This window comes from Hippocampus zosterae, chromosome 14 (assembly GCF_025434085.1).
Source record: "Hippocampus zosterae strain Florida chromosome 14, ASM2543408v3, whole genome shotgun sequence".
Lineage (NCBI taxonomy): Eukaryota > Metazoa > Chordata > Actinopteri > Syngnathiformes > Syngnathidae > Hippocampus > Hippocampus zosterae.
Window position 1 is genome coordinate 7,114,374 of NC_067464.1, and position 16,675 is coordinate 7,131,048.

The following is a 16,675-nucleotide window of genomic DNA, read 5'->3' on the forward strand; positions in this document are numbered from 1 at the left end:
AAGATTCAGCATAATTTGGCATCATATGATGTGGCTAATTTAAACTATTAATGAACAAAGAATATGGTGTGGTACGGTACAATACGGTATGATGTGAAATGATCCATCCATCCATTTTCTGAACCGCTTTATTCTCACAGGGGTTGCGGGGGGTGCTGGAGCCTGTCTCGGCTGTCTTCAGGCAGGGGACACCCTGAACTGGTATCCAGCCAATCACAGGGTACATAGAGACGAACGACCATCCACGCTCATACTCACACCTAGGGAAAATTTGCAGTGTTCAATCAGCCTGCCATGCATGTTTTTGGAATGTGGGAGGAAAGCTGAAGGCTGAAGCTGGAATTGAACCCATGACCTCTGCACTGTGAGGTCAACGCGCTAAAACCACTGGGCCACTAGGGCCACCATGGATGTCATACCATCTTGTATATATATTGCGCGTCGTCCCGCACGCGGTCTGTCCTTCCGTCTGTCCCTTTTCAAAACGTACCTACATCACCGCGCCGCTGCGCTCCGCCACTCCACCGCTGAGGCAGTGGCTCACTAAGATCGCGCGGGCATCTTAGCGAAAAAATATTGTCTGCCCACAAGCATTGCAATAAAATTGTTAGTTATTTAGTAGAGCTAAACATCTCTTTATTTTCGCGATAAGCAATGAAGATGAACAAAAAGTTGAACCAAGCAACAACACTTTTGTGGGCCGAAGGCCCACCTTACCAGCCTTCCGCAGGAACTAGCTGATGAGCCGCCCGGAGGGCGGCGAACCACCACCTTACCAGCCTTCCGCAGGAACTAGCTGATGAGCCGCCCGGGGCCCATCCAGGGGTACGTGTACCCTTAGCGGTCAAATTTTTTCCAAAACCAACACAAGGTTAATTCTGCTCAATGATTTCATGCACTTACATTTCCCATTTCAATGACTACTCTGTATTATAGTCCATATAAAATAATAATTTCAAAAAATAGTGCCTCCTCCTGGCTTTGAAACAAATATATTGCCAAAACTCTGATGTTGACTGGGAACATAATTTAGTGCATGACTGAATAGATCCTCCCTCCTCTCCCCCCGCCCTCTCTCTCTCTCTCTCTCTCTCTCTCTCTTGCTCCAGCTCATAGTGGAGCACAGCATGCTTGTGGAGTCTTTACGCACCAACCACTAAGGAAGAAGCTTACCACTCTCTCCGGCAACACTGGATTGCTCTTTCCCTTTGCTTTCAGTTTGAACTTGTGATTAGGAGCTCCTGGCGGAAGCAGCGTGGCTCTGGATTACTCGGGCCACCCTGCTCGAGTCACGGTGACCATCAAGGCATGAACACGATGGAAACGTGAGGAGGAGAAGAACAAGAAGAGGAAACACCTTCTGTTTTTTTTTTTAGATATTTAGAAACTGAAATCATGATCCCGCCGGCCAACTCTACCCAGGAGGAGAGTAGTGGGGGAAAAGAAGATGAGCAGAATGAGACTCCCAAATCCCCGAGCAACATTTCCAACCAGGAGACCCGGGTAAGGACTCTTAGACTTCCCAGTTTTACTTCAAAGTCCTGAAAAGGTTTGGAAAAGTGCTTGGATAAGTTGGATAAAGGAGCTGTATTTAAGTACCTAAAAACCTAATTAAACTACTCATCTATCTATCTATCTATCTATCTATCTATCTATCTATCTATCTATCTATCTATCTATCTATCTATCTATCTATCTATCTATCTATCTATCTATCTATCTATCTATCTATCTATCTATCTATCTATCTATCTATCTATCTATCTATCTATCTATCTATCTATCTATCTATCTATCTATCTATCTATCTATCTATCTATCTATCTATCTATCTATCTATCTATCTATCTATCTATCTATCTATCTATCTATCTATCTATCTATCTATCTATCTATCTATCTATCTATCTATCTATTTATAAGAAAATATGTCATTGTATTGTTAAAGGACGGCAATTGCTTTTAACTTGATGAAGTAAAATATTTTAATTACCGGTACCTTGTGTGTGGCGGTAAACTGCTTCCAATTTGAACTCAGAAGTGCCCAAATATGAGTTTGGAAAGTGCGGAGTGTAAATCTTGTGAGCTTCATTTAACGATAGTTATTTGCGCACAGACTTTACACACGAATATGAAAATTCCAATATTCAAGGTTATAGGGTAATGTGTTGTCATGGTGTTGTGATTCTATTAAAACCACTATTGACTTGATTCATTATTTGTGTGACATCATTTGCCCAGAGGAAGAAACAAACTGTGACCTCTGAGTGCAGTAATTAGCACAAAATAATGTAACCTATGGGTCAGAAATGCCCTCTTGCACTCATTCCACCAGTTGATGGCGTAAATCACCGAGATCCAGTAGGGGGGTGAAATTTTCGGAGCGGCTCTCACTGTTATGTGGCACAAACTACACAATACAGCAATTAATAAATTATCAAATGAATACCTTTCTGAATGTGTCAATCGAAACTAAGCATTATTTTTCCTGTCACGTTTTTTATGTCGTTCGATTGTGCAAGTGTGCCTAATGTTGTGTCTTAAAGTATGTTTCTCCAAACTACGAATTGCATTCCTCGCAAATAAAAACAGAGCCAGGACCCAAAACTGGCCTCATCTCCAAGTTTGGGAAACACTGAGCTACAGCAGCGCAGTAACTTTGCAATGTAATCTTCCTTTCCAAGGACTTTTTTTTAATGGTCATTTTGGTGTTGGCTATAAATTACCGAAATATTTGCGTCATATAAACGAGGCTGTGCAAAAGAGCACAGGAGAAAGGCTAAATAGTTTTACAAAGTTCCCTGCAACATAATCAAGTGAATAATACATTTTTTGTATCCCTTTTGTAAGAATTCTGCAAGGCCTCAACACCCCAAACGAAAGGTGAGAATCAATCTTGTTGCGCACCCTTAACTTAACCCTCCTGTGATATTAGGGAACAAACCGACTTATAAAAAAATGTTTGAAGGCCTCCCCCCCATCATCCCGCTATATTTTTCCTCTTTTTATTTATTTCTTTGATATTGAATTCTAAATTGCTTCATCATTATGATCATCCAGGAGGGTTAGTGCATTGCATCATAGTGGATTTAAGCAACCCCATGCATTAATCAATGCAATCATCCAGTTGATGACTCTGCTTTTAAAGTCTCATTGAATCTATTTTTCATTTTGCTGCATTTTATGATACTTCATTCCCATTCTTAAGCTGCCATGCTTTATGAGCAGAGCTGCAAGTTAAGTGCTGTCAAGCAAAGAATGTGCTCCTCTTAGCCCCGCTTTTATCTCTGGGGTCAATTTGAACCTATTCAATGTCTCCAAATATGTGACTGTCTACGATTATGATGATCTGTTTTCAATATTCTGTTAAAAAAAAACACAAGATGGCCCAGCGAGAGTGACTGCCTTTCCGGCAGCGCTTATATTTTGTTCTTCTACTTCTTCCTTTCATAACTTTGCTGCTGTGAATTGGGAATTTCTCCATTGCGAGACTAGTAAAGGATTTCTTATCTTATCTTATAAATCCCCGCCGTCAATTAGACTCCAACAGCATAAAACGTATGAACAAATCCAAGTTTTACGCACGGTTGTTTGGGTTGTTTTGACGACAATGAGATCATTGGAAAAATAAGTTTTGTTTTGTTTTTAATTACTGACAAGCATGTGTACCTGACACATGAACAGTCTGAATTATATTCTTTTTCATTTGGTTTAAAATGCTGGAGACAAATGGACCACACAGAGAAAAAAAAATTGTGAAAAGTAACAAGAGGGATGTCGGTGTGAATGGTCATTTGTCTCAATATGTGCCCTGTGACTGACTGGGCACCAGTTCAGAGTGCCGTTTGCCTTCTGCCCAAAGTCAGCTGGGACAGGCTCCAGCAACTCCCCGCAACCCTGTTCAGGATAAGCGGTGTTGAAAATGGATGGGTGGATAACGTAGATTGCTCTCTTTCCAAACATGTCATCTAGTCACAAATTTGGGGGCTTTGTTTGGTTGCTGCCATTGGTTGCATATTGACGCATGTTGAAATTCTATGCGCCAACCCGATGGATTCTGAAGGTGGATCAGATTGACACGGCAGCATCAAGAGCAGGGGTCCCCAAAATGTTTGAAACCAAGAGCTAATTCTTGAGTAATGATTAATGCGAAGGGCTACCCATTTCACATGCACTTTTAAAGGAACTAATTAGCTAAAATTTGGGCTGAAATCATCTCCTCATCCCCGCAAGCTTTTTTTAGATGAAGGGTGTGATTCGGTCATGCGTTGTTGTTTTTTTTTAAAAATAGTGTCATGACCAAGTGTTATTTAAAAAAGAATAGCAACCAAAATATTCAATCTCGCTTACTGGTCAGGGTCACTGGCTAGCTATTTTTAGAACAGGCCGCGGGCTACTCATGTGGTCCTTGGGGGCTACTTGTTGCCCGTGGACAGCATATTGGTGACACCCTGATCTCTAGGCTAAAATTAGATTGTTATAACATCATTGAGGTAGACTGCTGCAAATAGATGAATACAATTTCATGAACAAATAGTCTTTAGCTAGTAAACACAGGCCTGTGCTTGATATAGTTTTGAGCAGTGAAGGCCTCCCTGATCCTGACCACACACCACTGGCTTTTGAGTGTGCCAAATTGATTTGTCATTACCCACAGGACTTATTGATCCTCACCGAATCAAAGCTCCAATGATGAGCACTTGAAACTAGGCGCTACAGTATTTGTTTCAATATTACCAGACAAAACTTATGATAAACACGAAAGCAGGAGGATCTTCACTCGCAATTGCAAACACATTCTTCTATTATGCGGTATTATGCAGCCTAATTAGCACACAAAGTCCTCATTTGGAGTTCTTCTTAACTCATCAATGATGATAAAACGGAATCAGTCCTGCTACATGAGAACCCTTCAGTCTCATTACAGTAGCGTAGGGATTCTTTATAAAGTGACTGAAGGAGAAGGAAAAGGAGGGGATTAAATGAGAGGTTGTCAGCGTGGAAGGTAATACGTTTGATAAACGGAAGCAGGCGGCTCAATCGTGTGGCGAATGGTACGGAGGCGATGGCCACAACTGCACCACCTGGAAATCACATTAGCATCCTGGTGGGGAAGCTTCCAGATGGTTTTGACGGAGAGCAAAATGGTTTGTATGTCTAACAGACAGCAGGCACCAGACCATTAGCAATACAGAAACATGTGTCTTCTTGTTAGCTTGGTGCTTGTTATGATGTTGGGACAAGTGGAAACTAAAAGGAACATATCATGCCATTGTTTACCAGTTGAGTGGTCACACGCTGCTCTCGGGAGTGGGAACTTACTCGCTCACTGAGCGGTGATTATTTGCAAAGGCAGCGGATGTTGCGTTCTCCTCCAAGTTCGCATGGGTCCGATCTATGTCGCAATTGTTCGCTAAACGCTCGCCAATATGTTCAAAATTATTGGAAAAGTACAGGTGAGCATCTACCATCTCTCTCCAAGACATTCCTTCTGCTGTGCTGGCCCACCCAGCTTGGTGAAGACCAGTCTGACAAATTTGCCAATTCTATTTTGAGGGATTTTTTGGTTGAATTCCAAAGAGTCACCTCCATTCTTTTCCTTCCAGCTCCAGAAGCTCAAGCGCTCATTGTCCTTCAAAACCAAGAGCATTCGCAGCAAGAGTGCCGACAACTTCTTCCGGAGTGGCGGCGACAACAAGACGGAGCTCCTCTCTGACGTTAGCGGCAGCACGGGCCACCTGTACACAATCGGCATGGCGCCGCCGCACATCACCACCGGCCCGTCTATCCCGCCCGTGCCCCCTGCCATCCCCTGCGCCCCCCCTCCCACGTCGCGCTCCCAGACGCGCAATCCACTGCAGGTGGACTCGGCCGGACACTGCTTCATGGAGCACATCTTCAAGAAGCCCACTTTCTGCGACGTTTGCAACCACATGATCGTAGGTATGGGGTTCACACGTGTGACATTAATATGCGGTATAGCTTGTTGGGATTTTTGGAGCATGTTGAACAAATCGATACTCCATCGAAATACAGCATCCCACAAATGTGACGATGACGTTACTTACATACTATTTTAACACACTCACGCATTTTCGGCAATGTAAAGTAGCAGTGTAAATTCACAATCCCCTCAAAATAACAACACACACTCTTAACCCTTTCTAGATGCTGTAAACTGATAACATGATAAACTGTCCACTGTCGTAACCGCTTTCCCTGAAAGGGTTAATGACCGAACTTCTGGCAACAAAAGTGAGTGCACCCAGAGGTGAAACTCTCCAAACTGGGGGCAATTCGGAAGGAAACTACAGATAATGTTATATTGTCTGTTAAGATTTGTGATGGCTGGAAGAGGGAAGAATCACGTCCACTTTCGACAATTCAAAACCATGAGAGTGAAAACTTAACACACCTGCAATCCATTCACAGCTTAGACCACAGGTGTCAAACTCAAGGCCAAGGGGCCAGATATGGCCCGCCGCGTCATTCTACGTGGCCCCCAAAAGTAAATCAAAACCTGTCAACTTCCATGATTGAGGTTTGCTAAAATCCTGCAAAAATATTCAAATTCTCATATGAAATAAATAAGAGCGATATTGTAAGCATTTTTTTGTGACCAAACCCCCTCATTACAGTCACTTCAACAATAGTTGAATCAACCATTATTCTTGACTTCTTCATATGGTTCGACAGTCATAATGGCCCTCCACGGGAAACGGTAACTAAAATGTGGCCGGCAACAAAAATAAGTTTGACACCCCTGGCTTAGATCTTCGAACACTAATGAGTCACATGACACTCAGGCCACTTTGGAAAGCTTTATTGCTGTTAACAGTACACAAATCCTGATTAAATCAGTCAAAATTATGTGCAAAGATTCATATAGGCGAGATTAAACACCCACCTCCTCCTTTTGTCATGATCCGTCATTATAAGAAATTTCGGCACAAATTAGATTTGCCAGCCATAATAAATATGTAAGAATTACATTACAAAAACAAGCAGAAGTTGAAATATCCTGCTTTTAAAAAGCCATTATGTTGTTTTAAAGTTTAAAGCACAGTCAAATAGATTTGCCGTTGTGTAAAAGTTAATTACATTTGGTGGCGTATCATAAAAATACCTGCATGCCAACCGACGCTGTGTTATGGATTGCACGCAGTGAGTTGCTAATTAAATCAACACGTACGTGGGCGAAGGACGTGGTTATGTGTCTGAATGAGTGTGAAATTTAATTTTCATGTGGGACCTGAGAATAAATAGTATTTTAACAGCTTTAACAAGGAAGTGATGTAATAAATGCAATAAGTTAGTCATTTGGGGAGTGATGGAGGCTCATTTTTTTTCCAGAGCAAAAACAAACAAAAATGGAACGGCGACTAATTAGTCTGCAGAACCACAGTTGCAGGGCGGAGAGTGTAAGCAGTTGTTTACAAGTGTTTATAAGACTATTTCAGTTCCAATTGATGCCATTCCTATTTTACAAACTAAAATGGGTGTTTCACTCCAACACCTTTTCATATACAGGAGGTCATTTCACTAATGGCCCCGCAATCTGCTTGCGAGTAACTTAGATACTTCATAATGTTGTGCCGTACTGACACACACACACACACACACACACACACACACACACACACACACACACACACACGCACACACACACACACACACACACACACCACACTCCAAGATCCACCTCCCCAGCCCACCCGCCGCTGCCCAACTGTCAGTTTGTGATCCACAAAGCTGCTAGCATGGAGGCGTATTGTTCTGCTCTCCACATTAGAGTGAGTCAGACCAAACAAGCTGATCGACAGCTGCGTGACACAGACATGTATGTACTCTAACTGTTTTGTATAAAGTTCGTGAAAGCAAGTACACGGTGCATTGAGGTACCAGTGAACTCAATTTACCATACCTACATGATGTAGCATTTGGCTAATGAATGATCAATTCATCAAAAAGAGGATTTATGCTGTTTAAAGGGGAAGTCAACCAGTTTTCTTTACCAAAATATGTTCTGTGCAACTCTACTAGTCTAAAATTTTCATTGTGAATAATGTTGCGTTTGTAGAATATGAGTTAAGCAGCAAAACAATAATAATCAGAATACCATGTTTAGACTAGTGGAGGCGTGTAGAACATATGATTGTGAAGACATTTTTTGGCTTGACTTCCCCTTTAATGTCACTCCCAGTTGAAGTATATATCAAACGTAAAACAAAGCGAAAAGTTGTGTATTTAAAACCCCTCAAAAGAAAATGCATACCCATATCATCTATAGCTTGATGCTAATGCTAATTAGTTCCCGGAGTTCCCTTTGTTGACACGTTGTTCATGTCTATATGTGCCATGTGACTGACTGCCGACCAGTTCCGGGGTTCATCCAGCTTTCGCCCAAAGTCAGCTGCGATATGAGTGTACTCGATTTAACAAAACTCATATCTCAAGACATCTATTTATTGATTTCCAGAAAATAACTCCAGTAAAAGTCTCAAATACATTAACTGTTCTCAATATCAAAAATTTTCTGATGCCTACATGTCAGTATTGAAAAAGACTGATGATGTTTTGACCTCAGTTTAACTCTGCTTTGATGACCTGATTCAGCCTGACCTCAAAACGAGACCCGTGTTGTTTGAGCAATGGTGATGCACTGTTGCCGCGGCGATCTGCCGTCACCCAGTGAGGTTTTAAACTGAGATCATGTTTCTTACTTTTTTCCGTCTTGGCCACAGAAGCGGAGGTTCAAGTTCGCGTCAACGGCTCGTGTTGTGGTCAGCCCGTGGAGAGAAAGCAGAGATTGACGGATTTGTTTTCACGCCTTGTTGTTTCAAGTACACTTCCACTTGTATTTGCGGTCCTTTTCAGGTATCAGGTGCACTTCCGGTTTAACTTAAAACATTACCTCAGACCCCAGTATTTAAAAACTACTATTTCTCTAAAAGCAGGTGGCAAAAGTTCACATTGTATACTTAAGCAGAAGTACAGACGCGTGTGTAAAAAAATACTCAGGTAAAAATATAAGTACTGATTGAAACTCCTTTACTTTCATCAAAGTAACAAAAGTTGAGAATTTTAATAATGAAATTCGCGTATAATTGATATCCATAGAAGTTCTTGGAGGGATTTATAATTTTTTTTCAAACAGCCAAGTATTTCTACTTTGTTACTTCCCACCGGTTGCTTGAAAGGAAAACAATTGCTTACTGCTGATCTAAAAAGACACCAGTGATTGATGGTGCCTTGGCATGTCCATATTTTCACATGGACAGCGTGGGGGGACAGGGCCCGAGCACGTGCACGCTGACCAATCAATACCCGACCACAGACCAAACTATTCAACAAAGCTGCCCTCCTTTATGTACAATACGAGCAGCCACCATTTGTTGCACATGGTTTGTCGTGATCTTGGTTGAATGGGAAATTGATTTTTTAAAATCTATGGGTCTCTGAAATTCCTGCCTTCCCACCGACTGGGAAATTCTAGAACCAAGTCTTTTTTTTTTTAGCTGCCTTTGTCAGACAATGTGTCTTGAAGAGAGGAGATCAGATTTTGGTGCAATTATGACATCACATTTGGGTTAATTTGCAATAGTACCTTCTACATTCCTATAATACCTATTCACAGCTTTTTGTTGAAAAACGTACCGATTCATGTTTTTGTTCTCTTGCTGAAAGACACACAGGCAAAGTCATGTTTAAATCGGAATTGGTGTCAGAATAAGATAATATGTTGAGGTGACACAGCTTAACTGAGAGACATGCTTTTTATGTTGGGGAGGAGTTAAGTTTAGTCTGCTTGGACGTACATAAATGTGCGCACTTCCAGAGTACTTTTTTCAAAATCAAATCATCTGTGACCCTTTTTTTTTTCTTTTGGGTAATGTTGCTAAATTAGTTTGAAATCATATTGATGTATTAAGGGATCTTATTCTGACCGGAAATTTTGACACAGGCCTTTTTTATTATTTTTTAAAAATGAGATGAATCCAAAGATCAAAAACTTTTTTTCACTGACACAAAAGGCCTATTTCTCTCAAATATTGCTCCCAAATCCGTCTAAACCTGCGTCAGTGAGTACTTCTCCTTTGCTAAAATAATCCAATAAATGCCCACAATAAAGGGCCTGTTTCTCTCAAATATTGCTCCCAAATCGGTCTAAACCTGCGTCAGTGAGTTTGTTTGTTTGTTTGTTTATTGAACATAAAACATATACAGTAATAATTTGACAGAAAATAAGGTAGATAATTTTTTTTTAAATTTAATAAAACATTTACCTGTATATGCATTTTGCTCAGAGTAGTTCGTGGTATAATTTACAGTAAAGCAAAGCCATACTGCTAAGCCCACACAGCGCACCCTGCCCAAACAGTTAGGAACAGGGACGTTTAAAGAGGATGACTAGTGTGATGTAGTGTTTAATGGTTGTGATATTTTGCACTGTCGTGGATTTTATTCAGACACAGCCAGGTTTTAATTTGTGGAAAAATGTCAAAGTAGGTTTCTTCTTGGTTCACCTTTTAATACGATCCAATAAAATAGCTGCAAGGCATCATAAAACTATAACAGAGCAATGTAAGGCGCATGCTAAAACTAGACCCAACTTTCAAGTGTCGAGAATGTGAAGGCGCATTATTGATTAATCCATCTCAGCAGAAATGCACATGTATGTATCACATTTCTCGAGATCTGACACATTTCGAACGCTCCGCGTGTCATTTTTCGCACGTCTGATCTCGGCCGAGAAAAGTTGCCGACGTTGCGCTTTGAACGTGCAAAGACGCCGACGATGTGAACGCGGCGGTGCGATTCACGGTTCCATGTCCTCTGCCTTTTCGTTTCCTTGGAAAACCATTTCTCAGAATGTCACAAAAACAGGATACAAATATATGTCTCAATGAAAATATGAACATATGTCTCCATGGAAAGTTATTCTTCTAAAGGGATTTTAAAGGAGACACTCTATCTACACTATGTGGTGCCCCAAAGCTTACAAAGCCTCATATACCAATAATTGTCCTGTTGAACATCGCTAAAGAATTCCTGACAGTGTCTGAGATAACAAATGATCACAATTCACAGAACAGGATGTAATTGATGCGTGCGGATTGACGCAATGCCTAAATTAAGGCTATTAAATTAAGAAATATGTTGCTATCAATGAAAAATGTAAATGCAGTGCTTTGGTGACAAGCACTACATCACACTCATAATGTCCCCCCCCGCCCCCCACACCCCCAGTCCCACTGAGAAACTCTTAACTGTAGCACACAACCAATATTTATTTAATACTCCTCATTTGCATGCAGTGAATCCCTGCGTGAAAATCTGTGAATAATTAATAGAGAACAAAAAAGCTTTATAACTGCCTATGTATGCCACAAAATGGCGGCAAAGCACCTTTTTTTTCCCTATGAGACAAAACTACCTCAATGAAGGTCCTGCCCCCAAAAACAAGATGGTGCCAAAGCAATGTTGTTAATTAAAGATGGCATTGGCCTAAGCAAAAGACAAACAAAATGCAACAAAAACAGCAAATAGGTGAGTTTTCAGCAAAAAAATAGTTTATCCACAAAAAAAGTGAATTTCCAATGCCAAGCTGTACCATATGTCCATGTGTAACATACTTTGGACAGCCACGCCGGCGGAAAGACCGATTTATGTTTTGCTGAACCGTTTGACAAACACGGAACATGTCAACAGACTGCTGCCAAATGTGAAGCATCCTCATTTGAAGTCTTTGTGTGTGTGTGTGTGTGTGTGTGCGTGTGTGTCTTGGTGTGTCAGGTACCACAGCCAAGCATGTGGTGTTCCTGGCGGGCAACACGGCGAAGCATGGCCTGCGCTGCAAAGCTTGCAAGATGAGCCTGCACCACAAGTGCGAGAACGGCGTCGGGCAGCAGCGCTGCATGGGCAAACTGGTCAGACCTCCTCTTTTCATTAAATGTGCAGCGCCCGGATCACATTCACATCTGTCAACGGGAAGCAAATTAGTGACGTCGTCGCAGTTGCAATTTGAGATGCATGTCCGGCTACATTTCCCTGATCAATTACGAAGGAAATTAATTGTTATTTTTCAAGAATATTGTTGATGATTCTTGTTATTGACAACAGCACCAACAATATTAAGAATAATAATCACAATAATATGAATGTATGCGATAGGTATAAATCATTGAACATAATGAAACGATTATTACAAGAAATTGATTAATAGCAGCCAAAACAGACGCATTAGTATCTGCTTATCCTCCGCCAGAATGGGCTTATTCAGAAATCACACTCCACTGTATGTGTGAGTGTGCCGGTACATCTGTGACTGCCATCCATCCGTCCTCGTCATCTTCCTCCTCCTCATCCTCATTATGTCATCCCTCATGCCAATCAATCTGCAAACCAATTGCCACCAACCACGCCACCGACACAAAACCTCTGCCCCCCGCTGCCCGGCCTCCAACCCAACGTCATCGCCAACCTATTTTCGTCGTAGTATCGACGCGAAGAAGCGAGAGAGCTTCATTACGTTCATGCGAATGTAGTGCTGATGTCGTTGGCCACAATCAAGGTCATCGTCACTATTTATAATGTAAATGATAGCTTTTATAAAGCAAACCTAACATTAGCATAATTAAAGAGACAGGCAATAAGTAAGATGAGACTTTGGAATGTTTCTGCAGCCCTGGCAAAAACTTGAGACTGTTTTACTGAACCCATTTTTTTGTGCCTAAACCGAATCAGGAACTATTAGAGAGTGCGCACCCCACTAGGTGCAAAGCACAGCCACTACACTAGGTACACAGCGCAATTCTATATAGCCGGCATTAATTGAACAATGTTTCTTATTGCAGGAGTTGTTCTAACACTAACACAGGTGTGTCTCCATAAATTAGCATATGGTAGAAATATTTGTTTCAGCAGTCACACTCATTTGATTAGACACACAGAAAAATACATTTTAAAATGTCAAAAGTAAAAAGAATGTTGTAATATTCAAATGCCTTTTTGAATTGAATTACTGAAATAAATTGAGTTTTCCACAATATTCTAATACTGGATAGGTTCTCGTTGTTTAAAACCATACATTTTTATATTTTATAAATGGAGATTTTTGGGAGGGTGGGGGGATACTTGTACAACTGGCTCATACAGTACATCCTGTCGGGGGACGAGTGGAAGGGGAGCAATGATGCGATCGGCTCTCAGGAGTGGAAAATGAGGTCGAGAGGTTAAAGAGGACAAAGTTTCCCCAGTGGGATTCTGCTCTAAATTCGACTCTCTAATCTTGGGACGCTTCTGCGGGCATGCTTGTTTCCCTTCGGCCTGAGAAGCCTTCGTGAGCAAGAGGACAGCTGTTGCGTCACTGCGTTCGTTGGTCACAGAATTAGAGACACCAGCATGGGCTAATGATAATGCGACAAGAGGTGCATTACCAATAAAAGTGTTTTTTTTTCATTAATATAAGTCGGCTTTTATAATGAAAAGGTTATTTTGGTAGTTTGACATTTGACTCATATTCCATGATGGAATTTGAGAAAAATAAATATTTAACCCTTCAAAACCAATTTTACTAACCCTTACCTGAACCATAAATCCAATTCCTGCTCTCTGTTCACGCGTCAGCCATTCACATCTTCATTGTTAAAAAGACTCCAAAAATCTTTCCTGTCATAGTGACATACTGAGTTTTAAACAGCCCGGTTTCTGACCCAAACACAGTACCACTACTGCAGTTCTATCATATCTGTCATGTATCTACTGTATGTGCTATGGACCAAGGGAACTACTGCGGATGTTAGATTAGACTCTGGTTTACTGAACTAGTTTCATAATTACCTATGCCAGCAACAATACACAACTCTTGGTAACTCCTATTTCCCTCTCATGAACCAAAGGTGTTCCTCAAGGCTCAATATTGAGTCCTATCCTGTTCACTATTTAAATGAATAACACACTCAAACGCTCATCATTATGCACATGATACAGTTTTTCATCGCTCCTCCGAAGCGCAAACCCTTCCAGCACAATCCTCAATATAAATATAAATTAAGGAAGTTGCCGACATGTCCTGTAGTGGCAGCCAATGCAAACTATCTTGGGTTAGATATCAGGCAGGTAAATAATAGAAGACCTTGGCATACACCGGCTCTCAGTTCTGGTGTCCCTATTTGAGGTCAGACAACGCTGACTTATTCCCCCCTCATCACTGAAAGGCATCTGTAGATATGGACGGATGATTCATGACGGTCATGCATGATTTACGGCGGTAATCATTCACTATTTACTTCGCATCTGATGTCAATTTCCGCAAAGGTGATATTCTCCTCGCTTTTTCATTAGGTTTCTCAGCGACTGAGACCATTTCTCTGACTCCATTTGCACCAAGGTTTTGGTCTATTCACATCAGTGCTTGTTATTGTTATTTTTGGTTCAGTTTGTTGTTGTACTTTGAGTGTCGGCTCAAATGCGTTTTTCTTGAAAAATGGATCACACACACTTTTGATTACATCAACCAGCAGCTTCTGCAATTTTTTTTTTTTGGGGGGTGGGGGGATGTTTTACCCCCAGAATCTGAATTCACGGTACTGTGATATTCTTGCTATCTTATCTTCACTGTCATGTTAACATTGAATTGTTAATTTAAAATTTAAAATTTTAATTGTTGTCTCTTCCTAGCCAAAAGGCTTCCGGCGGTACTACAGCTCACCGTTACTGATCCAGGAACAGTACGGCTGCATCAAAGAAGTCATGCCCATCGGTGAGTGGCCTAACGCTTCCTCATACATTGTCAAATCGACTGACATGGCTTTTTAGATATCCTTTTTCTGTTCCAACACAGCTTGTGGTAATAAAGTAGACCCCGTCTATGAGGCCCTCAGGTTTGGGACATCGTTGGCTCAAAAGGCCAAACGAGCCAGTGGCTCTGAGTCTCCACAAAGAAACTCGGTAAGGCCATTTGGAGTTGATTGTTAATATCTTTAGTCTTGCTGTGTCAAGGAGATCATTTTTGGTTATCTCTAGATCTTAACATGGTCCAAAACGGGGATTAAATACAAATGAAGTTCTAAATTTGAATTACCGTCCCCCTGAGATGACCTAGTTCAATGAAATTGGGGGTAACTGTGCATCTAAACCAGGAGTGTCCAAAGTCGGTCCTCAATGGCCGCTGTCCTACCTGTTTTCCAGCTCTCACAGGAGCAACACACCTGATTCAAATAATCAGGAATGTTCTAATGCTGCTTCAGAGCTGGCTGATGAGCTGATCATCTGAATCAGGTGTGTTGCAGCCGAGAGAGATGAGAAAACAGGCAGGACCGCGGCACTCCAGGACATGCCTGATCTAAACTGACATGAGATTAACGTAGGTAGGAACACAATGTTTGCGCCATTGTGGGCGTGAATGCAGCTGACGAGGACCAGCGTTTGACACCCATGTTCTACTTGCCGTGCAATCTGCAGGGTTTCAGTTCCCACTCGGTGAATGTGAGGGCAGGACTTTTGCCTTAATCATACAGTTTGTAAGTCTGTGGCCTCATAAAGTCACACTTGCCACCCAAATTATAAAGAGTTGTTGCTAAACATCCCATTTGTTCTCCTCTTCACCCAGCTCTTTGTCGCCGGGCGCTATGCATCCGACTGTTGGTCCACCTCAGACACTTTGTTTATTTGGTACCGCCGCCTCTGACATGTTGTAGCTGATGGAGCAAATAGATACCACCTCTGCGGAGCCATAAACACTACCAATAAAGGCATTCTGGTCCAAGCAGTCACGAAGCGAGCTGTTGTACAAACGCTCATGTTACAGCCCTTCGAGATGAATTGGACTGATTATAAACGGTGCACGTCTGCATCTGTCCATGGCGTTTTAGTTTTTTTGAAACGGGAGCAAATCAAGGGGCACTAATCTCTTAGGAAAGATTCTTACTAGAAAAACTCTTAGGGCCGGATTTACTAACATCCCAAATAGCGAACGCTCAATTGTGTGTCTACTTACTCAGATGACAGATAACAGATTGCGGCAAAATCATAACTCCTCATAATAAACAAATAATGACCAAATTGCCATCCACTAGTTATTACATCCACAAGGCTGTTTCAGTGACAAACGACGGTGTGAGGATGCTACGCAGGAACACCGAGTCAGCAGGAATAGGAAATCGGACACTGGGGGAAATTACTCCAAAAACAACACTGTTGTGACTGACGAGTGTACACTCATTTTGCAAATGAATCACTGCGCCGTATTGCTTAAATCAACATCATCTGCTGGGGCGCTGTTCTCAATGTTGAGGCTGACAAACTCTGTCTCTTTTTGGATGTGTGCCCCTGTATAATGACATGAAGAAGACGTTAGGCCTATTTGTGCAGCTGTGTGCGTGCACGTCTGTTATGGAAATAGTATATTTATGCAGGCTTGGAAACACTGTCTGTCTACACTCACTGGCCCCAACCATGCACAATCTAATGAAAAACTAAATAAATTAGCAGTGCCACGCAACTGCACTACATCCAAAAAGTGGCAAAAGTACTTGCACGCTGTACTAGAAGTATACTGTAGAAGTAAAGATGTTTCACATGTGTGAAAAAGAAAAAAAAACAAACTCTGGCAAATGCAAGACTACAAATTCAACTCCTTGACTTAAAATAAAATGAATAAAGCACATACTCT

At 41.5% G+C, this 16,675-nt stretch overlaps 1 protein-coding gene across 2 annotated transcripts in view; it reads left to right on the forward strand.

Moving 5' to 3' along the window:
- The first annotated feature begins 1,095 nt into the window (after positions 1-1,095).
- The window catches only part of stac (SH3 and cysteine rich domain), a 30,317-nt gene continuing 14,737 nt past the window's right edge, over positions 1,096-16,675 (forward strand). Inside the window, exons 1-6 of one of the 2 annotated variants that reach the window (XM_052086311.1) lie at positions 1,096-1,503; positions 2,851-2,883; positions 5,607-5,943; positions 11,797-11,930; positions 14,683-14,764; positions 14,846-14,952. In XM_052086311.1, coding sequence (XP_051942271.1) covers positions 1,396-1,503; positions 2,851-2,883; positions 5,607-5,943; positions 11,797-11,930; positions 14,683-14,764; positions 14,846-14,952 — 801 coding nt within the window. In that variant the 5' untranslated portion in view covers positions 1,096-1,395. The remainder of the gene's footprint in view (positions 1,504-2,850; positions 2,884-5,606; positions 5,944-11,796; positions 11,931-14,682; positions 14,765-14,845; positions 14,953-16,675) is intronic. The other variant, XM_052086312.1, reaches the window with a different exon arrangement.